Raw genomic sequence first — 27,953 nt, 5'->3', positions numbered from 1 at the left:
TGCAGACACCAGGCTCATTACTTAGAGGACACTCTGTCTAGTCTCTCTGCCCCTTCCCTCCCCTCTTCTTTCTTCCTGCCTTCTTCTCTCTCCCCTACTCCTCACACATGCGCACGCACATGCACGGGCACGCGTGCGCGCGCACACACACACACCCCCCCCCAGTCGCTGTAGAATCAATGCTGACTCATGAGGATCCCATGTGTGTCAGAGTAGAATGTGCTCCATAGGGTTAACAATGGCTGATTTTTTTCAGAAGCAGACAGCAAGAACTTTCTTCCAAGGAACCTCTGGGTGGACTCAAACCTCCAACTTTTCAGTTAGCAGCTGACCGCTTAACCATTTGCACTTGCACCACCCAGAGACTCTCTCGCTATATACAGTTGTTTGAAAATGATTTAAAACACAAACACAATATAACTTTGTATAAAAAAATTATCATAAAATATAATATTTTAAAATACGACAGATCATGATATAGCTCCACTAAGGTTTCATATACAGAAAACAGAAGGACAGGTCTTTGGGGTACATAACAGCCATTTTACAGTCAAATGACCATCACCTTCCACTCCTTCCCCCAGACTACATTCTTAGGGAAGACTTTCCCTGTAAGAACTTTGTTGCAAGGTCAGCTCGTTCTCTCAGCAGGCTGGCTTCCTCGGCACTTGTGTGGACGTGTACATTCTTTAGTAAGAAGTGGCTAATAAAAAGCTTCAAACCTTCCCGTAACATCCCCAGCTTTGGGTTGTCAGATACTCTGAAAAGAGATGGTATAAACATGTAGCAGTGACAAATTAGTTTCTCATATCTAAATTCCAGGTATCTTGAATAGCCAGATACAATCTACTTTCTTTTAAAAACAGAATTCTCAATGAAAAACTTCTAAAACATTCTATTTGTTACAAATTACTATTAGCTTTCTGTTCCTCAACTCTAATGCATATTAACTTAAAATTAAATCTGAAAATTGAAAATAAAGGTTCATTAATCTATACACGAAGTGTACAATAACCTTGCTTTTAAAAATCAACATAAATGAAACTAATTTCTCTTCATCTCTTTTCCACATATCTTATCAGTTAGGAACATACCTTGCAAAAATTAAACCAAGGTCTTCAACTTCTGTTTCCATTAACAGCATATATAACACTTTCCGTAAAAAGTGGACTCTAGGTTTGTCCAATTCACTGAATTCAATTACCTAATAGAGTTAGGAAGTAGAGAAAAATACAGTTACGTTAATTTAGCCAACTTTTCCAATGATTTCTAAATACAGTTAATTAGAGTAAAAAATTAAAATCCGCCCTCCAGATTTAAGAAGCTATTTCTAGTTTGTAAAAATTGAACAGTTGCTGGCAAGGATGTGGAGCTAAGGGAACTCTTACACACTACTGGTAAACCAAAACCCGGTGCCGCTGGGTCAATTCTGACTCATAGTGACCGTAGAGGACTGACTAGAACTGCCTCATAAGATTTCCAAGACTGCGATCTCTACGGATTACAGTCACATCTTTCTCCCTCTTTCTCCCACAGTGGCTCGTAGGTTCGAACCGCCTACCTTTCAGTTAGCAGCCGAGTGCTTAACCACTGTGCCACCAGGGTTCCCTCATGCTACTGGTAGGAGTATAGACTGGTATAACCACTTTGGAGAGCAAATGGCAGTGTTAAGTTTATGGGGGTAAACTTATGAATCAGCAGTTTAATTTCTAGAATTGAAACATACATTATCTCTATCTCCTAAAGACTCTATTCCCTCATTAAAAACTATATATATCTCCCATAGAAAACCATAAAAAAATTGGAAACAATCTAATCAATAGGATAAATGAATGGATAAACTGTAGTACAGTTTTATAACGGAATATTACAGTGCAATTATAAAAGCAAAGAACAGAATATATCATATGGATAAATTACAAATTAAGCTGAATCAAAAACCTGCAGGATACTAACAGTATGTGGCAGTGTAATATTATCCACATAAAAGTTAAAAACATGCAAAATAACATCACGTACTTTTGTAGATAGATACGTATAAGGATAAAAACAAACACCAAATTCAATAGTGGTTCCCTCCAGGAAGGGAGAACGGGAAAGAGTCAGGGCGCTCACAAGCAAGCTCCAATGACATCTTTCCAGTTACATTACCTAAAAGTGAGCTTCAACTGTATGTTTAATTTCATATTACTAACAAGTTCTAGGTGTGAAATACCAAGCAGGAGTTTTTGTGGCTGAGGGAAACATCATGTATTATTCCATATAGAACTCAATATTTGAGCGAACGAAGGCAAGATTTAATCCAACAAGAGAAGTATTTTCCATGTTTCTACAATGCTTTCCTAATATTGTTTTAAACCATTCTACTTCTCAGATTATAGTATAAAGTTCAATATCCTCATTTTCAAGTACAGTAGCCAAAAACCAACATCACACACCAAAAGAAATATAAGGTAATATTGAGTAAATGCTCTGACAGATAGCATAGAAGGACATACAAAAAAATCTCTATCTATATGAAGCTGTAATTATAGTCTGGCCTGTAGATTAGGAAGCAGAAGGCACAGGACGGGCAGAAGGTAATTCCACTGAATCAACTCTGCTTTTGAGTTATCTTCGATCCTCAGGTTCTCTAAAAGCTTAAGTTCTTTTTTAGGACCCTCAAATCCCAGGGGTCCTAATCATCTAAGCCTTATCGGCCCACCTAAAATTCGATCGACTATGTCTAAGTTTCACCCTACACAAACATCAGTTTATCTGTGTTTCATTGGCTCTGCAGTGATCTGGAAGTTCTAAAATGCCATGGGGCTGGGGAAGGGCGGCCTCCTGCTGATTTAAAGTTATCTCACACCAAAATGAGAAAAACGAAGGCTTGGTACCACACCTCTACAAGGTGACCAACTCCTACTTCACTCCCTCTTTCTCCTAATTTTATAGCGACCAGTTCATAAGTATATAATCAGAACTGGCACACTCATCTCAAACCCTGTAACAGAAATGTTTACTTAGATTAGCCAAATAATAAAAAAAAAAAAACCTGTAAATATGCCATAATTTACTAGGTAAATTTATACTGTATGTTAATTTGTTATGACTATTAATTTATGTTAATTCATTATGGCTATTTTCTATGACGGCTATGATAATGAAAAACACTTTTCAGGTAAATCTAAGGAAATGTAATGTTTACAAAAAAGAACAAATAAAGTCACTTATATTATCATTTCCATCGTTTTTAATAATTCCATACATTATACAAACCTTTAAAATGGAAAGCGGAAGTGATTTTGTCCTCAACAAGTGGGCCACAAGGTGAAGCAAGTTAGAGAAATTAGAAGCTGGCAAATTTTCTAAATCCCGAAATTTGTCCCATATGCTGAATTGGAAAGTCATCTAACAGAAGAGTTGAAAAGAAGAAAATTAAGTTAAGATGCAACAAATAATTAGAATATATTACTAAGAATAAAGGCATTTCGATTTCTTATGAAATATGTATTCAGCAACGCACTTATTTTTAATATTCTAAACATCAAGACTTTCAGGAGCAATTACACTTTCCTTTTCTAGAGATACCAAAAAAACCCATTGCTGTCAAGTTGATTCCGACTCATAGCAACCTCACAGGACAGAGTAGAACTGCCCCATAGTTTCCAAGGAGCTGCTGGTGGATTCGAACTGCCAACTTTTTGGTTAGCAGCCCAATGCTTAACCCTGCACCACCAGGGCTCCTTCCTATAGACAGTAGTTTGTAATATCCTCATAATAGTTTCTTTTTGTTGCAGTTTTCCCCCGCAAATCAGCAAATACCAAAAATAATGCTTTAAAGGCATTTGTGGATAAAGTTACATGAGAAACAAATGGTGCAGTATACAGCTAGGAGGAACTCTAGTTACGCTGGTCATGAAACTCACTTCATTTGTTAGTAAGCAGACATTCTGGCCGCACAGCGAGCCCTATCACTTTCCCTGGTTTGCGTCCAACTACCGTCCCCATGAAGACAGTTGGCAGACAATGAAAGAACATGTGATTCTGCCCAGTGGACAAAGCTCTGTGGACTGGGTGGACTCCTGACTCAGGGAACTAATTTTGAGGTGGGGTAGGTGGGGTGAGCCAGACAGAAAGTTTAGAAAAAACAGCAGAGCACACGTAATTGGTGGCCTTCTCACTGAACAATTTACCTGAAATCTCCTTTCATATTCACAAAGCTTGCTAGCCAAAAACGCATAAAAAGGATTATATGTTTTCTCTTGAAGGCAGCAATCCATGAGAACATGAACTATTTCTCTCTCCTGCTGATCCTTAAGTCCAAGTCTATAAAACAGAAATAGCAATAATTAAACAAACCATTCAGTTTCCCAGTTTTAATTTCCAAGAAATACATTCCTGTTTGGCATAGTCTGGTCAAACGAGAACTAGGTAGAGGAGGTACAGGTCGGTTAAATGAGAACCAGGTAGAGGAGGCAGGGGCATCAAAAGACACGAGCTACAGGCTCAGCCCTGTTCCTAACTTCTCTGAGCTTCAATTTTTCTAAAATGTGGCAAAATCTGGGACGGGCTGAACAAGACGATTTAGGAGTTCTGTTCCAGCTACAAGTCTATAATTAGTGTCAGGCTGACAGACGACAGTGCTAACATTCAGTTGTGTGTTCCCTTAAAGTCAGGTTCTTGCTATAGCAATGACATCGCTCCATGAAAAAAATTAAAGTATGACTTATATACAGTAAAATTCATCCTATTTTAGTGTAGAGTTCTGTGTGTTTTGACAAACATATAGTACTGAAGCCACCACAATTAAAACGTAGAATGTTCTATCACTCCCCAAAATCCCCTGTGCCCCTTTGCAGTCAACCCTTCTCTCTGCCCCAAGGCAACCACTGATGATCTGTTTTCTGTCCCTACAGTTTTGCCTTAGCAAGAATGTCACCTAAACAGAACCATCAAGTACACAGCCACTTGAGCCTGGCTTCTTTCACTTGGCGTAATCTGAGACTTGCCCATGTCGCTGCAGCTATCGGTAGTGTGCTCCTTTTTAAGCTGAGTATCCACTGTGTGGATGTACAGTTTGTTTACCCTTTCCCCAGGGGAGGGACATTTGGGTCATCCTCAGTTTTCCGTGATTATGAATGACTGACTAACTTCTGAAGTAAACAAAACTGAATACTGTTCCAACTGCTGCTTCTATACAAAGGCAGAAATTTCAAAATCTCAGGAGGAAAGAAATACTAGCTATCGCCAAAAGTACAAAAAACAAAACAAAACAAAACAAAAAAACTCTAACAAAAAAACTGACCGAAATTATACATTACTTGAGCTAAGGCTATCCAGGCAACTAAAACAATTTATTTTTGGTTGCATTTATATCAATTCATGTGGATCAAAAGTTCAGATTAGCAGCTGTGTAGTTTTGATGAATAAAAAAAGGAAAAAATTATTGCTTAGTAAACATAGTTTGGTAGACAAAAATTTTCAAAACATGAAGTCAACTGGGAGAAAAATAATTAAAAGGAATGCTTATGTATACAAAGGATCAGCTGAGGCCCTCTGACCTACAGAACATGAAGCCTCTTCAAATGAAACCCCGTCCGGAAACAAAGTATCATTAGGGAACACAGATATGCTGAACAAAACAGTGAGGCCAAGGACAGGCAAAGAAAGGTTAAGGTTTTTCACTTCAACAGGGTAAGGTACCCGTTTAGAAAGTAAAACCCCAATTACCAGAATCCTAAAATTAGCCATGTTTTTGTTTTCTGTATTTCATTCTAAGTTTGAAGAAAATAAACAAAAATTAATAATAGATTAATTGTTCAGAAGTGGTACTTCTACAGACTCCACAGCCATTTTTTATATCTTATTACAACTAATTACAGAAACTGTACCAAAAAGTTTTTAATTAGAAGTATAATGTTAACATTAAGATTTACATATTTTCAGGCAATTCATGACAACCAACAGCAACTAGGAATTATCAGCTGGTCATCTAATACTTTTGATCAAAGTTCTCAAATCTTATATATCATAAAATGTTCTAACCAGGAACCACTAGTGGCAAATCAGAAGGAAAAAGATTATTAACCAACACAGGTTCAAACAGGGCGAGACAGGAGGGTGAGAGGAAAAGCCCACAGCTACTCACAAGTCGCACCTGACACTTCATTTAATCAAGTAAAACTAAAAAACCAAATGAAATTACTTCTACATCTAACTAATAGCCTAAAATAGTCACACAAATGCTTACTTTAGAAGCTTTTCAAATGCATCCAGAAAGTCTTCACTGGTCATTATTGTACAGAATATGTTTCTCCGGATGTCGGTGTTCATTCTCTGCTTGCGGGCAAGGTCTAGTATCTTTGAACTAACCTGAAATGAACAATTAAAGCACAGATCATACATATGTTTCAATGAAATTTGTTTCTTGAGAAATACTATGCCATGCTTTGGTTTAGTGCAGTTTCTAAAAAATGTATTTTTGTGCAGCTTTACTTACTGTAATTGTAAATCAATACTAAATCTTTATTTTTGGGCAACCTCTCACAAATAGAGGAAAAACAGCACAAGACAAAGAAAGCCACTGAGTAAGAAAAACATTTGATTTAGGAAATTCTTCTCACTAGAGATATGATCTGAGTCAGTTACAAGCAACAATGAAATAAAACACAAATAAGTGGGCACAGCCAGAGGAGCCTAAAAGATAGGCCGACTAACCGTAATGTGGTATTCTGGATGGGATCCTGGACAGAAACAGGACGTCAGGCAAAAACTAAGGGAATCTGAATAAAGTATGGACTTTAATTATTAACAATAAAATATTAAGAAGGGCAAAGAACTATAACAGCCTGAAAGCAAGGGCAAATGGAATAGAACCTCATCTTCTAATTTTAAGCTTCAAATGCGGGTATCTACAAAATGTATCATCTAATTAATCTTTTTAAAAAAAATAAACAACAGAAATTATATTACAGAATAATAGCAACTTCTGTCAGGTCTTCAAATACAAACATCTGTACATTTCCATAATCGTTTCATAAATAATAGAGTAGCTACGCTAGGTACAGCAATGCACTACACAGTAAGAGGGACACACAAGTAGTAACATCAGGAATCACCATACCGTCCCTACAAGCTGCTTCTGCTGCATATCACTGCTGTCAATCATTGGGGCTCCGCTCCACGATGACCCTATAATCCACCAACGGCCAACCTGCTCTGCATTCAAGACACTCTCCCAGGACACTCGAAGCCGAGTTTCTGTACCTGAGCCAACACTGCGCACCTGATGAACAGAAAAAAAGATCTAGTGGCGATGTTTCCAACCTGCTGGTATTGTGTACTACCATCGTCCTCGAGCTCGTTTGGTTTTAGAATGGCATTTTTGGTGCATGAATATTTCTGACACGAAATCACTGACAACTGTGACAGTTCAATCTGTTTGGAATAATGCCAAACGCAGACGAGAACTTACATTATTTTGTGTTTCAGGTTGTATGATACCGCACATGATTCTATCTCCCCAAAACAGCTTTTTCTTTGGAAAGTTGTTGCACCAGAGGAAGAGTGATCTGAGCTGCTTACACTCAGGGGCCAAACAGTGTGCGTTCTGTCAGGAGGCCAGATGAAGAGCTTGGTTTTGCCCAAGTCAATGACTAGTTTAAGACTGGGGACAAAAGACTGAACCCGACGGGTGAGATCACTGGGACTCGACCCTGGACTGGATGTCAGAAGCACCTAAAGAGCTTAAAAAAAAGATGCCTCCCGCCCCCCATTCTGATTTAATGGGTCTGAGGCTGGACTCTGGCAGTGGCATTTTAAATAAGCTATCAGATGATTCTACTGTGCAGCCAGAGTTCAGTACCACTGAGTTAATGCACGGGATGCTTAACAACAGGAATTCTTCCCGACATAGACATTACATTCCATATAAAGAGCTCTTGAGACTACTCAAAAGGTCTCAAAGAAAGACACATTCAAAGTTTCAATTCGATATCTTTAGAACTCTTAATAACAGACATCACATGACACCTGACTTTTAGATCCTGATCATTCTGATTTGGATTACAGACTCATGTTGACATGGAAGTTCAAAACAAATTAGAATTAAAAGTTATTTACCAAAGCTCTCTGTAATTTCCTCAGTTTCTCTACAGGCTCCGGATCATAGCCTGGAATTTTACGCATGTCGTTATTCTTCAGTGCCAACATAGTCTCTAGCATGAACCGAATCTTACAAAAAATAAAAAATTAGAAAACCAATTATTTCAAATATTCTAAACAACTGATTATTCAAGTTGGTAAGAAATACATCACACTTTATGCACCTGGTCATCACTGCTCATAATACAAAAATTAGAGATGCTCTTTAGGTAAAGACGTTGTTGTGTGCCATTGAATCGATTCTGACTCAGTAACCCTACAGGATGATGGCGGAGGACCGGGCAGTGTTTCTTTGTTATGCATGGGATTGCTATGAGTTGGAACAGACTCCATGGCACCTAACAACAAAAACAACAACAATCTTTATGGAAGCAGATTGGCAGGTCTCTTCTCCTACAGAGCAGCTGGTGGGTTCCATCTAACAACCTTTCTGTTAGGCTGTAATCTCTAAGGGAGCAGGTCCCCAGGTCTTTTTGCCATGGAGCTGCTGGGTGGGTCTGAACCATCACTTTCTGTCTCTGTAGACATTTTTATTTTTTAAGTTATCATTTAAGTATAACTTACTCCTCGCATCTTAAAACCAGCTCTTTCCACGCTACCATCCCTTTTCTCCATTCCCCCAACACTCTCTCCTCTTCTTCAGAAAATTCTCTAATACTTAAACGTTGTTAGGTTGTTAGATGCCATTGAGTCGCTTCCGACTCATGCTGCAGCCACCATGTCAATCCATCTCATTGAGGGTCTTCCTCTTTTTCACTAACCCTATACTATACCAAGTCCCCCTTCTCCAGGGACTGGTGCCTCCTGCTAACACGTCCAAAGTACGTAAGACAAAGTCTCGCCATCCTTGCTTCTAAGGAGCAATGTGGCTGTACATCTTCCAAGACAGATTTGTTCGTTCTTCTGGCAGTCCATGATATATTCAATATTCTTCACCAACACCATAATTCAAAGGCGTCAATTCTTCTTTGGTCTTCCTTATTCACTGTCCAGCTTTCACATGAGGTGACTGAAAACACCATGGCTTGGGTCAGGCACACCTCAGTTCTCAAAGTGACATCCTTACTTTTCAACACTTTAAAGAGGTCTTTTGTGGCAGATCTGCCCAATGCAATATGTTGTCTGATTTCTTAGACTAATGTTTCCATGGGTGTTGATTGTGGTTCCAAATAAAATGAAATCCTTGACAACTTCAATCTTGTCTCCATTTATCACGATGTTGTTTATCGATCCAGTTGTGAAGATCTTTTTGTTGAGATGCAAACCATACTGAAGGCTGCAGTCTTTGATCTGCATCAGTGAGTGCTTCACTTTCACTTTCAGCAAGCAATGTTGTATCATTTGCATATCACAGATTGTTAATGAGTCTTCCTCTAATCCTCATGCTCCATTCTTCATACAGTCTAGCTTCTTGGATTATACTGCTCAGCATATAGACTGAATAAGCACGGTGAAATGATACAACCCTGACACTCACCTTTTCTGACTTTAAACCATGCAGTACCCTTGTTCTATTCAAATGACTGACTCTTGGTCTATGTACAGGATCCTCATGAGCACAATTAGGTGTTCTGAATTCCATTGTTCACAACGTTATCCATAGTTTGTTATGATCCACACAGTTGAATGCCTTTGCAGAGTAAATAAAACACAGGTAAACAGCTTTCTGGTATTCTCTGCTTTCAGCCAAGATCTATTTGACATCAGCAATGATATCCCTCCTTCCATGTCCTCTTCTCAATCTGGCTTTAACTTTTGGCACTTCCCTGCTGATTTACTGCTCCAACTGTTTTTGATTTATCTTCAGCAAAATTTTACTTGCATGTGATATTAGTGGTATTTTTCAATAATTTCCATGTTCTGCTGGATTGCCTTTCTTTGGAACGGGCACAAATATGGACTGCTTCCAGTCAGTTGACCAGGTAGCTGTCTTCCAAATTTCTTGGCATAGACGAGTGAGGATCTCCAGCCCTCCATCCATCTCAGTTGGTATTCTGTCAATTCCTGGAGCCTTGTTTTTTGCCAGTGCCTTCAGTGCAGCTTAGATCTTCCTTCAGTACCATCGGTTCTTGACCATATGCTACCTCCTGAAATGGCTGAATGTCAACCAATTCTTTTTGGTACAGCATGTCTGTGTATTCCTTCCATCTTCTTTTGATGCTCCCTGCTTCACCAATATTTTCCCCATAGAAGCCTTCAATACTGCATCTGGAGGCTTGAATTTTTTCTTCAGTTCTTTCAGATTGAGAAATGCCGAGCGTGTTCTTCCCTTTTGGTTTTCTAACTCCAGATCTTTGCACATTTCATTAGAAGACTTCACTTTGTCTTTTCAAGCTGGCCTTTGAAATTTTCTGTTCAGCTCTTTGACTTCATCATTTCTTCCCTTCACTTTAGCTACCAGACATTTAAGAGCAAGTTTCAGAGTTTCTTCTGACATTAATTTTGGTCTTTTCTTTCCTGTCTTTTTAATGACCTTTTGCTTTCTTTGTGTATGATATCCTTGCACAACTCGTCTAGTCTTCGGTCATTAGTGTTCAATGCATCAAATCTATTCTTGAGATGGTCTGTAAATTCAGGTGAGATATACTCAAGATCGTATTTTGGCTCTCGTGGACTTGATCTAGTTTTCTTCAGCTTCAACTTGAACTTGCACAGGAGCAAGCAATCGTCTGTTCTGCAGCTGGCCCCTGGCCTTGTTCTGACCGATGATAGTGAGCTTCTCCATCATCTCTTTCAACAGATGTAGTTGATTTGATCCCTGTGTATTCCATCTGGCGATGTCCATGTGTATTGTTCACCATTTATGCTGCTGAGAAAAGGTATTTGCAATGAAGAAGTCATCGATCTTGCAAAATTCTACCATGCCATCTCTGGTATCATTTGTATCACCAAGGCCATATTTTCCAACTACTGATCCTACTTCTTTGTTTCCAACTTTCACATTCCAATCACTAGTAATTATCAATGCATCTTGACTGCATGTTTGATCAATTTCAGACCGTAGAAGTTGGTAAAAATCTTCAGTTTACTCAACTTTGGCATTAGTGGTTGGTATATGTCTTAGTCATCTAGCGCTGCTATAACAGAAATACCACAAGTGGATGGTTTTAACAAAGAGAAGTATGTTCTCTCATAGTCCAGTAGGCTACAATCCAAATTTAGGGTGCTGGCTCCAGGGCAAGGCTTTCTCTCTGTCGGCTCTGGAGGAAGGTCCTTGTCCTCAATCTTCCCCTGGTTGAGGAGCTTCTCAGGCGTAGGGACCTCAGGTCCAAAGGACGCACTCTGCTCCCGGTGCTGCTCTCTTGGTGGTATGAGGTCCCCGATTCTCTGCTTGCTTCCCTTTCCTTTTATCTCTTGTAAGATAAAAGGTGGTGCAGGCCATACCCCAGGGAAACTCCTTTTACATTGCATCAGGGATGTGACCTTAGTAAGGGGTGTTACAATCCCACCTTAATCCCCTTTAACATCAAATTACAATCACAAAATGGAGGATAACCACACAATACTGGGAATCACGGCCCAGCCAAATTGCTACACACATTTTTTGGGGGACATAATTCAATCCATGACAGTGTGTAAATCTGATTAACAGCTGTATTTTCTGGTCTTCCTTGTAGGCGTATTGATATTATTCTATCACTGACAGCACTGTGCTTCAGGACAGATCTTGAAATGTTCGCTTTGATGACGAATGTGACACCATTCCTCTTCAATTTGTCATTCCTGGCATAGTAGACCATATGATTGTTCAATTCAAAACGGCCAACACCAGTCCATTTCTGATCACTAATGCCTAGGATATCGATCTTTATGCAGTTCATTTCATTTCTGATGACTTTCAAGTTTTTTAGATTCATACTTCCATACATTTCATGTTCCAATTATTAATACATGTTTGCAGCTGTTTCTTCTCATTTTGCGTCATGCCACCTCAGCAAACGAAAGTCCCGAAACATTACTCTTATAACTCCTCTTAAATATAACCATCAATAACTACCTCTATTATAACTTAATCCAAAATTAAGATTTTAGTCCTTATCTTACTTGACTTCTTAGCATTCAACACAGAGAGTAAATTCTTCTTGAAACACTCTTCACTCCTGGCTTCTGTGACTTACCTCTGACTGCTTTTCATTCTCATCTGCCAGGTCCTCCTCCTCTAAGCAGTAAAATGCTGGAGCTCTTTAAGGCTCTCTTCACTTCTTGCTGTGTAGTAGGCAACTGTATTCACTTCCAAGGCTTCAAGGACCATTTATAGGATGATGACTCTCAAATCTCCTAGCTCACACTTTTCTTCTCATCTTGATATCTAACCCAAATACTTTAAATTCAATGTCTCAAAAACTGGGCTGTCTTCTCTTTCAAACCTGCTTCTCCAGCATTTGCTATCTATGTAGATGGTACAACCATTCACCTGCCTGCTCAAGCTAGAAACCTAGGGGTGATCCTTAACTGCTCCTTTCCTTTGTCCCTCACCCCACATCCAATCTACACCAAGTCAGATCAATTCTAACTCCAAAACCATATCTACTGCTACTACGTTAATGTGAGTCACCAGTCTCTCCCCTGGACTCCTGAGATAGCATCTCCCAACCCTGACCACCTCCAATCTCCTTTCTACGTTAAACCCAAGTGGCCATTAAAATGAAAATGTGAACACCATCATTTGCCTGCTTAGAATCCTTCATATGTCCTTAGGATAAAATTCCAAGCCTTTGCAATGGCTTAAAGTGCCACTTATAAGGAGAAGAGAACTCTATTTCTTTGGCCTCGTTTTCCTCCAGGCTCCCCATATAATCTTTTTCTGGTTCCTCAAAAAAGCCATATTCTTTCTTACCTGAAAGACTTCTCATGTGCTGTTCTGTGCCTCTCAATCATCGTAAGAACAAATGAGATAGGAACTATTATCAGCCCTTGTTTTACAGATGAGGAAACTTGGCCCGGCAGACTTAGATTATGCTGCTGTTATGTGGCAGGGCCAGAAGTCTGACCCAGGCCAGGTGACACTTGTGCCCTGTCATGGTTTGAATTGTGTTCACCAAAAAATGTGTGTGTTAATTTGGCTGGGCCATGATTCCCAGAATTGTGTGGTTGGCCTACATTTTGTGATTGTAAACGATTGTAAATGTTAAAGAGGATTAGGGTGGGATTATAACACCACCCTTACCCAGGTCACATCTCTGATCCAATGTAAAGGGAGTTTCCCTAGGGTGTGGCCTCCACCACCTTTTACAAGAGATGAAAGGAAAGGAAAGCAAGCAGAGAATTGGGGACCTCATACCACCAAGAAAGCAGTGCCAGGAGCAGAGTGCGTCCTTTGGACCCGGGGTCCCTGCGTGGAGAAGCTCCAAGTCTGGGGGAACACTGATGAGAAGAAGGCTGACAGAGAGAGAAAGCCTTCCCCTGGAGCTGACGCCCTGAATTTGGACTTGTAGCCTACTGGACTGTGAGAGAATAAATTTCTCCTTATTAAAACCATCCACTTGTGGTATTTCTGTTAGAGCAGCACTAGATGACTAAGACATGCCCCACCGTCCTTCCTCTATAAGCTTCTTCTGAATGGATGAATGTCAAATAAATCAATTCTTAAATTCACAATTTAATTGAGTTCTTAGTAAGAAACCACGTTCTTTCACATATTAATGATAAAGCCATAAAACTAGATGAAGCAGAAGATAACAGAAATTATAAGGAAATTAAATGTAATATTTACCCCAAATACTTAACGTTTAAGTTCTGGTCAGTTTATGAGTGTTTAGGTACTTATGAAGCAGGTCAAGTGATGTAACCATACCCTGGTCTGATCCTGAAACTTGCTGCCTGCTCCACTGGCTTTCTTCTGAGCTTCAGTGATCAGTTCCTTCAGTGATAAAGCATCATCTTTTCTCAGTGAAAACCCCACATTTTTCAGCATTAACAGGATCAACTCGATATCTTTTTCTGTGAAAGTTCCAATAAGTTTTTTCAAGATATCAAAGATGAGGAGAGGCTGTACCACATGGAAGTTATATAAATGGGCAAGAATGGAAAAAAGGTTATCACATTCCTTCCCTTCACTTCCGTTTTTATATACATCATCAAATTTCCTCACCACAGCCTCCAAAAAGTGGGCACCAACCTGAAAAAAGGATTAAAAAAAAAATTAAAAATACATAAAAATTAAATTGTTAGTAAGTTATTCTGAGAGATCCTTCTTCCCCCAATAAGTACTTAATGCTTTATATATGATGAGAGAACACTAAACAGTAAATGACAACATAAAGCAATCTGCCGTCATACTTGAATCTCTAACTCTAAGCAAACCCTCTTCTCTTTAAAATCAATAAGGTTGTTATTTTTTGGTCAGCAGCCATTCTGGTTACTTAGAAAAATGAAATTGCTAAAAGTTTTGTTTAAAACATACTTATATCTCTAAAAATGCTCTACTAACCAACAGAAGTAGTTTCTCAAAAGACTTTCTTCAGGCTCTTACTCTTAGCTAATTTTTTACAATGAAACCATACAATTGATATTAAAAGTAAAAACCAAAACCCAAACACATTATCAAGTAATAACAAAGCTCCTAAAGTTATTTAATGTCTGTAAAGGACACAAATGCAATAGGTGACATGGCCCCTATTTTCTTGTTGTACAGGAAATATGCAAATATGCACGTAATAATACACTAGCCCCTGTGGCTGTAAGGGATGAATGTGCTGCTCTTCAGGAACCAACAAATAAACAAGAAGTTACATTTCAGGGAACAGCATGTGACCCAGGAACTGTATGTTGTTTGGTAAAGCTATGAGAAGTCACTGAAGTTTCTTTTTATCATTCTGATGAATTTCTATTCCAAATCCCATAGTGTAGTTTGGAATGAGAAAGACGGGATTTGAATTCTGGTTTACCCACTTGCCCCAACTGTGTGGTCTGAGCAGATGACTGAACCTCTCTCAGTTTTTCACTCTGTAAAACTGGGATAATGAAACTTGAAGGCAGAAATGATGGTTATTATTTTGTTGTTGTCATTACTATCATAACATCATTTTCTTTCAAATCTTAGCTCAAGTTGAGAGAACTGGAAGAAGAAAAGAATGGCAGCATGGACACAATGGTGATATGAAGTATGTCAACAGTCTAGTTAAGAAATGATTATCTGAATTAAGGCAGTTGTACTGGATCTAGAAAGAAAAGAAAGGGCACTTGAGTGATTCTGTGACAGAACTGGTAGGTTGAGGCGATACATGGATGTGAAAGATTAAATGCCCATGATTCCTAGGTTTTGTCTGGGTAATGGGATAGATGACAGTGCTTGTAATTGGAGCAGCAAATACACGAGGCAGAGCAGGTTAGTGGGGGTGGACAAAATCTATTTCAGACTTATTAAGCTTGAACTGTGGGACTCCAGGTGGGATTGATCGTAGATGTGTAAGTGATAACTAAAACCAAGGCGAAGATGAGGTCAATGAGAAAGGGTAGAGTGTAGTGGAAAAATACACATTCATTGCTAGTAGACTGTAAAAACCAAATGCTGGAAGTAATTAATGTTGCTAAATTGTACATTTAAAATTGGTTAAAATGGCAATTTTTTTGTTATATATATTTTACAATAAAATTTAAAAAATTAACAATTTAAAACAAACAAAACACAAATGCTAGAAGAAGCCAGAGAAAGGCAATATATTGGCAGACTAGACTTCATGTAGGCTATCTGATATACTGGCTACATTTTTTGTTTTTAAAGACTTGTAAACTCCCAATTCAAGCCCCTTTACTAAAGATAAAACTGAATAATACACTCTCCCTAATATGACCACATTATGTTAAAATATAATTGAAAAAGAGAAATTAGAATTATGCAGACATAAAAAAAATTCAGGCACAAAATATACTCAAGTATGTTTTCAATCACAGATTTAGTTACAACAAAATCTGTAAAAATTAAGAAATTTTAAATTCCATTTAGTGTCTTCAAAATATAATTTAGTATAACATTTAAAAATATGAAAATCCATTTTGCTACATAAGAATAAAGTTATTTAAGCACATATATTAATTCTGATATGGGAATTTTTTTAGCAAAAATCTTCATATACCTGATTTTTGATTCTGAAATGACTTTTAGAAGCAATTCAGCAGCTGACACCACAGTCTTTAGAACATTTTTTTTCTTCCCTGAATTCCTGTGAGAATGTTTCTCATTACAGAATGAAAGCAGTTTAATGGCACCAGCATCCTGAGAGCTCGTCACAGTTTGGCAGAAGTTTTAGTGGATGTCATTAGCTAAAGTACCATAATGACTTCCCCTTGGAACAAGTAATTTCAGTTGTTCTTCATGCTATTAGCGAAGGTATAAATGAGAAGTAGGACCAATAATCTCATGTCTTCAAATCAAGTAAATTCCTGACATGTTGTGAGTGGCCGGGGTCTATGGCTTTTACTATAACTAACTGAAAACACTGTCTATACTAAAGTCATTTTGATGGTTAAATCTGTTCACAGTACAGCAGTGTGGTTTAGGAGGACCAGAAGGATGAACTAAGAAAGCCATATAATGGCACTAAATTAGGGCAATCAAAGGGCACTAAGAATGGCACTCAGTGATTCCATTACACTTTGTAATGGAAAAGAAAATGGACTTATAGCATTCATAAGTGAAAATGAGAACAGCTCTAAGAAATTAAAAATTTCAAAAAGAGCAATTCCCAAAATAGTTGGTGCAGATTTTTCTCAGCAGAGATCACTGATGTAGCTGCGAAGAGCTCCTATTGGGCCCGAGCCACAGGGCCAACAGGTTCTCTTTTTCCGTCTCCACTGCCAATGCCTGGGTCCTAAAGCCTCCAGCTTTCAAAAACTGTCCATTATGTAACTACTGCTGGATAAGGAAAATGTAGTTAAGACGACTATCTAGGAACAGCAACAAAACCTGCAGTGTAGGGAAAGCCAGCTAGGAAAAAGTGGAAGAACTGCAAAATTTCAACATAAAAATTTCCTTTCATATTATAAATAATAATTACTAACCTTTAATAAGCACTTACTATGGGCCAGGTGGAGCCCTGGTGGCACAGTGGTTAAGAGCTCAGCTGTTAACCAAAAGGTCGGCAGTTTGAATCCACCACCAGCTGCTCCTTGGAAACCCTGTGAGGCAGTTCTGCTCTGTCCTATAGGGTCGCTATGAGTCGGAATTGACTCGATGGCGACGGGTTTGGGTTTTTTTTTCAAATGGGCCAGGTGCTTTTCTATACTTATATGTAATAACTCGTTAAACTTAATAACTCTACAGATGAAGAAACCAAGGCACAGAGAAACTACCAAGTTCACACAGCCAGTAAGCAGCAGAGCCACGTTCTAACCTCAGGTGGCACTCTTCACCACCACACTGCACTGCTTTCGTGCTTCTAACAACATGCAGGGTGATTCACTGTGGCAAGTTTGTCCATTTTAAAGTAAGCCTTTGACAGTTCCACTCTACAAGACTCTAAATACTTTTTAAGACTATGATTAAAAGCAAATAACATAAAAATGAAATTAATTTGAATAGCATTGTGGCAGAAGCATGCTGGCTTAGAAGCTAGGAAAACAAGTTCTAGTTTACGTTTAACAAGCCTTGTGATCTTGGGATTACCAAATAACTGTTCAGGGGCTTTGTTTGCTGCATTGCAAAGTGAGGTTAAACAGGTATCTGCCCTACTTATCTCACTGGGAAATTGTGCAGGTCAGACATAAGGAAGACGAAGATGCACATAAACTTACACCAGCAAATCAGACTTTCAGGGATGCTTTGCTGCCTTGGAGGAGCCCTAGTGGTGCAGTGGTTAAGAGCTCGGCTGCTAACCAAAAGGTTGGCAGTTCAAATCCACCACTGCTCCTTGGAAACCCTATGGGGCAGTTCTACTCTGTCCTATAGGGTCGCTATGAGTCAGAATCGACTTGATGGCAACGGGTTTGGTTTTTTTTTCTCCTACTTTAGACTATTCTTGGGAATATCAAGAATATTAAGTATCAGAAGGCAAAGAATAATTGGGAAAATGAAGCCTCATTAACCCACCTTAGTATAAACTCCTTTAATCAGATTTCTGTTAACATAATCAAAATCAGCTACATTGTGGGAATTGGAACACTGAGTGGGAACGTTATAATTTATTGTGTTATACTATCACAAGAGGAGGAGGCTGTCAAAGGCAGGTACCTGTGGCACCAGAGTTATCACCACGGAGTCTTCCCTGACTTTAAACCATCAGAGGGTCACTGAGCAAGGACAAAGCATACAAGAGTGGGGGACAAATATGTATTTAGCACCTATTAGGTACCAGCTAAGGATTCCTGGTGGCACAGTGGTTAAAGCATTGGACTGCTAACTGAAAGGTCAGTGTTCTGAACCCACCAGCCACTCCATGGGAGAAAGGTGTGACAGTCTGCTTCTGTATAAATTGGAAACCCTATGGGGGCAGTTCTACTCTGTCCTACAGAGTCATTATGAGTTGGAATCAACTCCACGGCAGTGGGTTTGGTTTTGGGTTTTAGGGACCAGCTAGATGCTTTATACATGTTGTCCAATATAATCCTGACAAAGCCCCACGAGACAGCTACTGTCACCCCATTTTACAGACGAGGAAACTGCGACAGAAAGGGCACGTAACCTACCTTGAAGGAACCAGGTGACTTCAAGTTTCTTTCTTATAGTTCTTTAATGCCCAATTTCACCTTACATTCTGGTGGTCTTCTTACTGATTAAAGATAATTAATAACCCAATACAAATACCTCCGTAGCCAAACCATGCAAATCACTATCTTTGAACATCTGAAATAAGTCCATTTAAGGTAGGGAATATACAGAACATGAAGGCAAGTCCAAGATGTCAGTCCAGAAGAAAATATATTAATATGTGAAGACTCATTAGAATGCACAGAAGAAAAAAAGCAAAGTTGGCCAAAATCAAGTATTTATTGAATCCTGTTTAGAATTATATGATACAGAAAAGTTACACACTATTAACAAACTGGAGAGAAGGGTGGATGGAAAATCAGCAAGAAAAATACAAAACATACCTCAATTCCTACTGTGTGATGAAGAACGCTAACTAAAAGAACATGCTCCATCATCAGCCGGGTGGGCATGACCGCCCCAGTAACACACGCACTCATGAGGACACCAGTTAAAGTGTCGTTCATGTCCTTCCTACTGTTAGCCATATACAGTTCCTCCAACTGTCCACTTATAGAGGCCATGTTTGGTTCACTCAACCTGTACAGAATTGTCAATGCAAACAGCAAAAATGTTTAAGAATTATTTTCAGCTTAATTAAAAAAAAAAAAAAAAAAGCAGTTATCAATACTATCAATCTGTGCTATTTTACATACACTTTTGAGCCATAAACAATTCTTATCTTGCCCCAATAACCTAGCATACACAGTACGTAACTACACAACACTCTGGAATCTTGAAATAGTGTAATTGTTGGGGATTGCTACATCTCTTTACAGCTGAAATGAGGCCATCCTGAACCATACACAGGACTCACTTTAAGGCCACAATGAGGATACTCCACTGTGTATCCTGATCTGATATCTCCACAGAAAGGCAGGGAACCAACCTTAGACAGTATTTGTTGTTAGGAAAAAGTGTCACTTTTCCATTTTTTAGATAGCATAAAAATCTTTAGTTTCTAACACTGAGAAAACATCGCTCCACCTTACTGGGGAGGGGAAGAGTACATACGCACACAGAGCATTAGTCATGCTAGGTAAAATTTCAAGAGGTACCATGGAAATAGTGTCCTGGTTTTATTTAAAAAAGAAAAAAAGAAAAAAAAACAAGCGTGCCCTATGGGGAAGGGGTAGGTGTGACCATAAAGGGACAGCATGCGGGGCGCCTTGGGGTGGTGAAACGGTTCTGCATTGTGAGCGTGATGGTGGTTACGTGAATCTACACACGCAAAAACTGCGGAGAAACACACACACAAATGAGTGCAAAATGAACACGTGTAAAACTGATAAAATCTCCATAAACTCTGTGGATTGTACTTACGTCAATTTTCTGCTTTTTTTTTTTTTTAATTTTGATTAAAAACAATTTTTAAAAATTATAATTATGCAACATGTTACCTCTGGGGGAAACTGGGTGAAAAGTACACAGGACCTCCCTATACATTTTTTGCAATTCTCTATGAATCTATAATTATTTCAAAGTAAAAAGTTAAACAAAAATAAATAAAAAATTAAAAAGCAATACATTTTCAAAATTTGGCAAAACTGAGAAGTCAGGATAGTGGTTACCCAAGTGACTGCGAAGAGGGGCATGAGGGTGGCTTCTGGGGTGAGGGTGGCAAGAAAGAACTGGAGAAGGGACATTAGCAGATGAAGAGATTTTAACTCATTTTTCAAAAACAGAGAGCAGAAGGAGGAGGGATAACTAACAAAAGCCCCACCACATGGTTTTGGGAGCCCTGATGGCATAGCGGTTAAGAGCTCTGCTGCTAACCAAAAAAAGGTCAGCAGTTCGAATCCACCAGCTGCTCCTTGGAAACCCCATGGGGCAGTTACTCTGTCCTATTGGGTAGTTATGAGCTGGAATTGACAGAAAGGGGTTTGGTTTTGGGTTTATATGGTTTCTAATCAACTTTGTTTTATTCTTAAATTGAATAACAAAAACAAACAAACCCAGGTATGAGTAACGAGCAAGGGGAGGTGTTAAAGACCAAGTTCTTGGCGGGGCCGACAAACACACAGTAAAGGGAGCCTGTCCAGTCCTACCTACCTCTACTTCTCCAGGACACAGAACCTCTCGCCCCTACTCCTCTGTGACCCACAAGCTTCTCCTCAGAGGAACAACGTGAGCATGTAAGTTGCTTTCAAACTCTGAAGAGATTCAAAGTACCAAGTAGTTGTGTACCATCTTCTTAACTAGGCATTGGGTCTGGTGCTTAAGAATGGAAGAGAAAGGGTCCAATCAACCACTATAATTCCAGCCCCCATTACTTAACATTTTAATTTCTGGGATAGTTTCTATATTTTTAGAAAACAATTGACTTCTTTAAGTGACACAATATAATAATTTTGCAGAGTTACCTGTTAATTAGGCCTTTTACTTGTTTCTTTAACCGTTCTAGTTCCTCCTTTTTTTGAGTATCCATGGTTTCCTCAGCTCGCCTCACGTGAGGTAGAGTATACTTCTCACCACTATCACAAAGGCTCTGCTTGAAAGAACAGAAATACATTACAAAATAATCTACATTAAATAAATCTCATTTTTTTCCTTGCTAAACGCATATTTAAATTCTAAATTCCCAAGAACTGGTAGCATTTATTTACTACTGACCATTGCTATTTATTAAACATCAGCTATTTACTGAGTGTCTAGTCCAGTCCTATATAAGCCTTCTGCTCACTATTTATGTTACTGTCAGTACATTTGATCATCTTGTTTTCCCCTCTGTAAACCTGGCTGTGCAACTCTGGTATATGCCTTATAGTCTACAATGTCTTCTGCCCAGGCTGAATTTACTGCAGGCCTAGTAGCATCCAAACACTTAAACTGAATTTACCACCAGTTTTGAAGAGAAAGTGTCCTAAGATAATTTCAAAGTTGTTCAAAACCAGTATCTAAGTTTATACGATAAAATCACAATGAATCCACTGCCCACTATTTTCCCAGATGGTATCACCTGGGAGGTTACAAATCATCACAGACCAACACTGCCTGGGCATGTAAAAAACAGGCCGTAAGGAGATAATAAACACTTGCAAGGCGTGATTCTTGCTGTTAGGTATTTTAAATTTATTTGGAGAAAGCACATTTATGTAAACAGAAGATGAAACAATTGATACTCTCAGGACACACATTACTTCAGACTGTCAATTGTACCTCAATAAGGCTGTTAAAGAAAATTTAGGAACAGTAAAAAAAAAAAATCACATTATAAAAGAACTCAGGGAGTGCCCACAGTGTGCCAGGTGTTAAAGCACCAGGGATAGGGATAAAAGGCAATTTATATACTTACGATGGGAAAGGATTTCCAGAGATGTTTGACATTAACAGATAAACAGAAACTACAGCCAGTGAGCTAAGAAGGAAAGGCCTTGCAGTCAGAAGGAACGATGTATTTATAGGCAGAATGCCAGAATGGAGATGTGGAGGAAATGCAGGCAATTCCATACAGCTCTCTTCAAGGTGGACAAAAGGGAACGTTGAGATGAAGTTGTTTAAACAGGCATGGGGCCAGACTACAAAGGCCTTGATTGCTACGTCATGGATTCTGAACTTTATCTTAAATAGGAGAAACTTTATCCAAGGGAGTGTTATAGATTAGCTGTTTCAGAAAGTGTTGCTCTGGTAGTAGCTGGATAGGAAATGAGCTAGAATGGAAGCAGAGGCAAGTCAGGGGGTGCTGTAGTTGTCCTTGGAAACCCTATGGGGCAGTTCTACTCTGTCCTACAGAGTCACTATGGTCGGAATTGACTCAACGGCAATGGGTTTTTTTTTTTTTGGGGGGGGGCAGTTGTCCTAGAGACACATGAAAAAGGCTAAACAAAGCACTGGAGGTAGGAATGCGGGCGTGTGGACAGAGGAAGATGGGGTCAAAACTCAGGTTTGAAGAACTGAGACAGTGACTAGAGAATGAAGCAGATGTCACCTTGGGACATCAAATGGAAATGCCAATTAAGTCCCTGGGATAACTGGGTCTCTAGAGATGTTTCCCCCCTTATATTGTGAAATTTAAAAACATAAACAGAATAAAAAAACAAACCCAATTTAACCAACACTCAGCTCAATTAGGAATCCCTGCATGGTGGCTGATGCCCTCAGCTGCTAACTGAAAGGCTGGCAGTTCCAGTCCACCCAGAGGTACCTCAGACGAAAGGCCTGGCAATCTACTTCCAAAAAATCAGCCACAGTAAACCCTCTGGAGCCCAGGTCTACTCTGACACACGAGTTCCTCATGAGTAGCAAGACTCCATGGCAACTGGTTTGGTTTTTTTTGGTCACCTCAATTATTAACATATCAATTTTGTGTCATCTTTCCCTTGCTCTGTACCTGCACCTATTTTGAAGCAAATCCCTGAGTATCTAGAGATTGTTCACACCATACCTGATCTGCTGCGTCACCATCCTCTGAAGAACTTTCACTTTTTTCATCTTCTGCAAAACGGACCCTTTTTTTCCTTTTCCCCCTTTTCTCCTGCGTTCCCCTGTCCACTGCTGCTTCCTCTTCTTCTTCTACATCCTCCTCCTCTTCACTGTCTTCTTCGGTGTCACTCTCCAAATCACTTTCGGGAAGTGTTTGCCCAGTATCCTCCTCTTCCTCCTCACTACTGCTTTCATATAAGCCACTATTCTTCCCAGATCCCAGGGCTCCCAGGATATAGTCTAGCCCATCGCGTGCAAAGCTAAGCGGCACAGAGCTAGAGGTACTGTCACCTTTCTTTTTACGCTTGTTCAAGCCGAGGCAACGCTCCAGCTTTCGGATCTCTCGGTCTTCTTCCTCGTTGGCCTCTAGAAGTGCCCGTTTCCGAGCAGCGGCGGTGGCGGCTGCAGAAGGTTTGGTCTTCCCGGGGGTACCCTTCGGGTTGGCTTGGGCCTTGGGAGCGCTGGCCTTCGCTTGGGGAGGTCGAAGCTTCTTGGGAGGAGGTGGGTCCCGACTTTCGGTGGGGTGAACGCGTTCCTCTTTCTTTTCCGACTGGGGGCCAATCGTTTCTTGGGCCCCGCCGCGGCTTCCTGGGCCTGGACCCTGAGCAGGGCCCGCAGTCCACTGAAACCGGCGAGCTTTCCTCAGCTGTCGCTTCTCCTTTTTCAACTCCTTACGGCTTCTTTTACCCCCCGGGCGGAAGCCTGAGGGTCCGCCGCGACCCTCGGCTCGGGACCCCGGGAGCGGTCCCTTGAAGCCGCCGGGGGCCTCGCCCTCACAGGTCGTCTGCACAAACTCCTCCACCACTAGTTTTAGTCGCTTCATGGCCCCCTTCCCACCACCCCCATGACCGCGGTGCGGCCCGCGCCCGCCTTTGCGCTTCATGGTGGGGGGGTTCAAGCTCAACCGGCGACCGCCCGGGCCGGACCCTACCACGCACACGTGGACGCAGCCACCTCCCAGGGGAACGTGTTGACATCCGTCTTCCGGCCTGGGTGGGGCTGCCGAGTGGGGAAAGGCGCTTTTGAGCGAGGCGCGGGGCTGTGCGGGACACTGCGCCACCTGCTGGCGGGAGGGCGGCACGGGAGGGCGGCAGGGCCCAGAGCCTCTGTGATTGCTGCCGCGTCGGGCCTCTGGAGTAAATTGTGCCTATTTAAAAAATTTTTTTTTAATTTAATTTCATAAGACGGACAAAAATACATTCTCATTTAAAAGGTTTTTAGAAAATCAGATTATGGTAAGGAGACCTCTTAACAACCTGCTCCAAAAGTAACAATGCCTATGGGTATGGTGTGAATCTTATCAGCCATTTTTGCGTTTACTTGCATACATATATACCCACAGGAAAAATTAATGTTGTTTTGTGTGTGCGTTTTACATAAGAAATATCATGCTAAGCTTACTATTCTGTAACTTGGTTTTTTCACCCAACCTCGGGGCTCAGAGATCAATTTAATGACTTCTAATGATTTTCCGTCTAGTGACTTCTATCGTGCATCTGTCAGTTTGTTGTCCTGTGGCGGCTTGGGTGTTGCTGTGATACTGGAAGCCTTGTCACCAGTATTTCAAATACCAGCAGGGTCGCCTTGGTGGACAGATTTCAGCGGAGCTTCCAGACTAAGACAGACTAGGAAGAAAAACCTGGCAGTCTACTTCTGAAAAAATTGGCCAGAGAAAACCTTATGAATAGCAACGGAACATTGTCTGATGTAGTGCCAGAAGATGAGCCCTTCAAGTTGGAAATTACTCAAAATACACTACGGAAGAGCCGCCTCCTCAAAGCAGAGTTGACCTTAATGATGCGGATGGAATTAAGCTTTGGGGACCTTCACTCGCTCGTGTGGCATGACTCACAATGAGAAGAAACAGCTGCAAACATCCATTAATAATCAGAACGTAGAATGTATGAAGTATGAATCCAGGAAAATTGGAAATCGTCAAAAATGAAATGGAACACATAAAGATCGATATTCTAAGCGTTTGTGAGCTGAAATGGACTGATATTAGTCATTTTGAATCAGACAATCATATACATGGTCTACTACGTCAGGAATGACAAATCCCTGTCGCTATACTGCTGCAACTGCTTTTGAGCAATCTTCAGCAAAATTTTACTTGCGTGTGATTTTAATAATATTGTTCGATAATTTTCTCCTTCTGTTAGATCACCTTTCTTTGGAATGGGCATGTATATGAATCTCTTCTAGTCGGTTGGCCAGGTAACTGTTTTCCAAATTTTTTGGCATAAACGAGTGTATGGAGGTACCCTACCATAATTTAGTTAAGTAGTACTCTGATGATAGTTATTATTTCCAGAATGTATTAAAAACGATGCTACAATGAATATCTTTGAACATACAGCACTTTACACTTGTGAGAGTAGTATCTGAAGAATACATTTCTAGAAGTGTAATTTCTGAATCTAAGGGTATGCATTTTGTAAATTTGAGAGATATTGCTATAGGGCTGCCATGGAGATGATGTCAATGAATGAACATTGTTTTTGCCAATTTAATGGGACAAAAAGTATCTCATTGAATTTTAATTTGCATGTTTCTTAATAAAAGTGGAGTTAAGCATTTAATATGCTTCGGTCTATTTCTATTTCCTTTCTGCAAAGTTTTGGTTCATAACTTTTGCTCATTTTTTTATATTTTATAAGTCTTTTTCTTAAAGGAGCTCTTTATGTATTAAAAAGTTAGCTCTTGTTCTTGACATGTGTTGCAAATACAGTGTTTTTCTCTAGTAGATTTTTGGTTTTGTTTATTTTTGTTGTCTTGCCATGGAAATTTTTTTTTAATTTTCACATACGTAGTCAAAATTATCACTTTTATTTTATGACTTTTAGGTTTTGTGTTATACTTTGAAAGTCTTTCCCCACTCAATATTTATTTTTTTAAAGTATCCCCTGTTTTCTTCTTGTACTTTCATGGTTTCATTTTTTAAATATTTAATCTTTGACCTACCTATCATTTATTTCAATGTATAGAGTAAGGTAAGATCAGTTGATTTTTTTTTCAGTAGTTATCCAATGCAAATACAATTTATTGAAAATTTCTTTTTTTCTCACTGATTTGAAATGCCATCTTGATAACATACCATTTTTAAAATGTATTTGAAGCTATTTCTGGGATTTCTACTCTTTTTCATGTATATACATGCTTCAGTACTACACTGCTTTAAATACTGTGGCTTTATAACATGTTTTAATATCAGGTCAATCTTGTCATCCTTATTTTCAGAATTTTTCTCCCCATTCTTTTTGTTTTGTTTTTTCTTAGTGATTCTGCAACATTTGTTTACCACCTACAATATGCTAGACTCTGGTGTTTGTTGTTGTCGATGTTAGTTTCTGTCAAGTCAATTCCGACTCATGGTGACCCCCAGGGTGTCAGAATACAACTGCTCCATAGAGTTTTCAAGGCTGTGACCTTTCGGAAGCATGTTGCCAGGCCTTCAAACCACTAACCTTTCAGCTAGTAGTTGAGCACTTAACTGTTTGTGCCACTCGGGGACTCCAGACTCTGGACTAGGCATCAGGAATCCAGAGGTGATAAAACACAATCTCTCATTTTCTGGTGGGAGAGTCAGAGATGTGTAAAATGATCATTACAATGCAATGAACAGTATTATAAAAGTGTATGTAACTTGTGTTTTCTTTTAAATTATTTTTTTAGGGTCCCAAGTAATGAGATTTCTAGGTTATACTGACAAATTCCTTTCTAAAAGATACCAATTTATACTGCAATGAAGTAATGAGTGTTTCTGTTAATGTAATACATGTAATATCCCTTAATTCTTGCAAGTGCAGAAATATTTCCCAAATATTTTGTTCTCCTTTTTTTGGAAGTGGGCAAGATGTTTTTAAGTACCTGAATTAAAAAAAAAATTATTTTATGATTTTAATGTTTAGAAAATTATCCCTTTAAAGATATAATAATATGCTATGAGACCAGAAGAACTGGATGGTGCCTGGCTATCATTACTGAACATATTGATCAAAGACTCTATAAAAGAACACTGATCAAAAGGAAAACGCAGAACAGGATTTCAAATTCTCATGGACTCCAAACTTCGTAGAGCCATGGCAGCTGGATGAACCACTGAAACTATTGCCCTGATATAATCTTTAAACCGTAAGCCAAAAGTATCTCCTGAAGTCTTTTTTTTTTTTTTTTTTTTTACTTTATTGTGACTTAGGTGAAAGTTTACAGCACAAATTAGTTTTTCATTCAAAAATTTATACACAAATTGTTTTGAGACATTGGTTGCAATCCCTGCAATGTGTCAGCACTCTCCTCCTTTCTACCCTGGGTTTCCTGTGTGCGTTTGACCAGTTTTCCTGTCCCTTCTGCCTTCTCATCTTTGCTTTTGGGCAGGTGTTGCCCATTTGGTCTTGTATACTTGATTGAACTAATAACATGTGTTATTGTTTGTTTTATAGGCCTGTCTAATCTTTGGCTGAAAGATGGACTTTGAGAGTGGCTTCGGTTCTGAGTTAGCAGGGTATCCAGGGGCCATGGGCTTGGGGTTTCTCCAGTTTCTGTCAGACCAGTAACTCTGGTCCTTTTTTTGTGAATTTGAATTTTGTTCTACGTTTTTCTCTTGCTCTGTCTGGGATCTTCTATTGTGATCCCTGTCAGAGCGGTTGTTGGTGGTAGCCGGGCACCATCTAGATCTTCTGGGCTCAGGCTGGTGGAG

The 27,953-nt window shown here is 39.6% G+C and overlaps 1 protein-coding gene across 1 annotated transcript; it reads right to left on the bottom strand.

Annotated features, from left to right (window-relative positions):
* Positions 1-366: 366 nt before the first annotated feature.
* NOM1 (nucleolar protein with MIF4G domain 1) lies at positions 367-24,438 on the bottom strand. The gene is made up of 11 exons (XM_023727979.1): positions 23,217-24,438; positions 21,196-21,320; positions 19,177-19,372; positions 13,943-14,266; positions 8,107-8,217; positions 7,109-7,270; positions 6,236-6,357; positions 4,179-4,311; positions 3,262-3,393; positions 1,095-1,204; positions 367-760 (listed from the first exon to the last, which is right to left on the bottom strand). The coding sequence occupies exons 1-11, from the start codon at positions 24,135-24,137 to the stop codon at positions 586-588; spliced, it is 2,511 nt and encodes an 836-aa protein (XP_023583747.1). The 5' UTR covers positions 24,138-24,438; the 3' UTR covers positions 367-585.
* Between the last annotated feature and the right edge of the window lie 3,515 nt (positions 24,439-27,953).

This window comes from Trichechus manatus, unplaced genomic scaffold (genome assembly GCF_000243295.1).
Source record: "Trichechus manatus latirostris isolate Lorelei unplaced genomic scaffold, TriManLat1.0 scaffold00020, whole genome shotgun sequence".
In the NCBI taxonomy this organism is placed as follows: Eukaryota; Metazoa; Chordata; class Mammalia; order Sirenia; family Trichechidae; genus Trichechus; species Trichechus manatus.
This window is presented reverse-complemented; position numbering and strand designations above follow the sequence as displayed.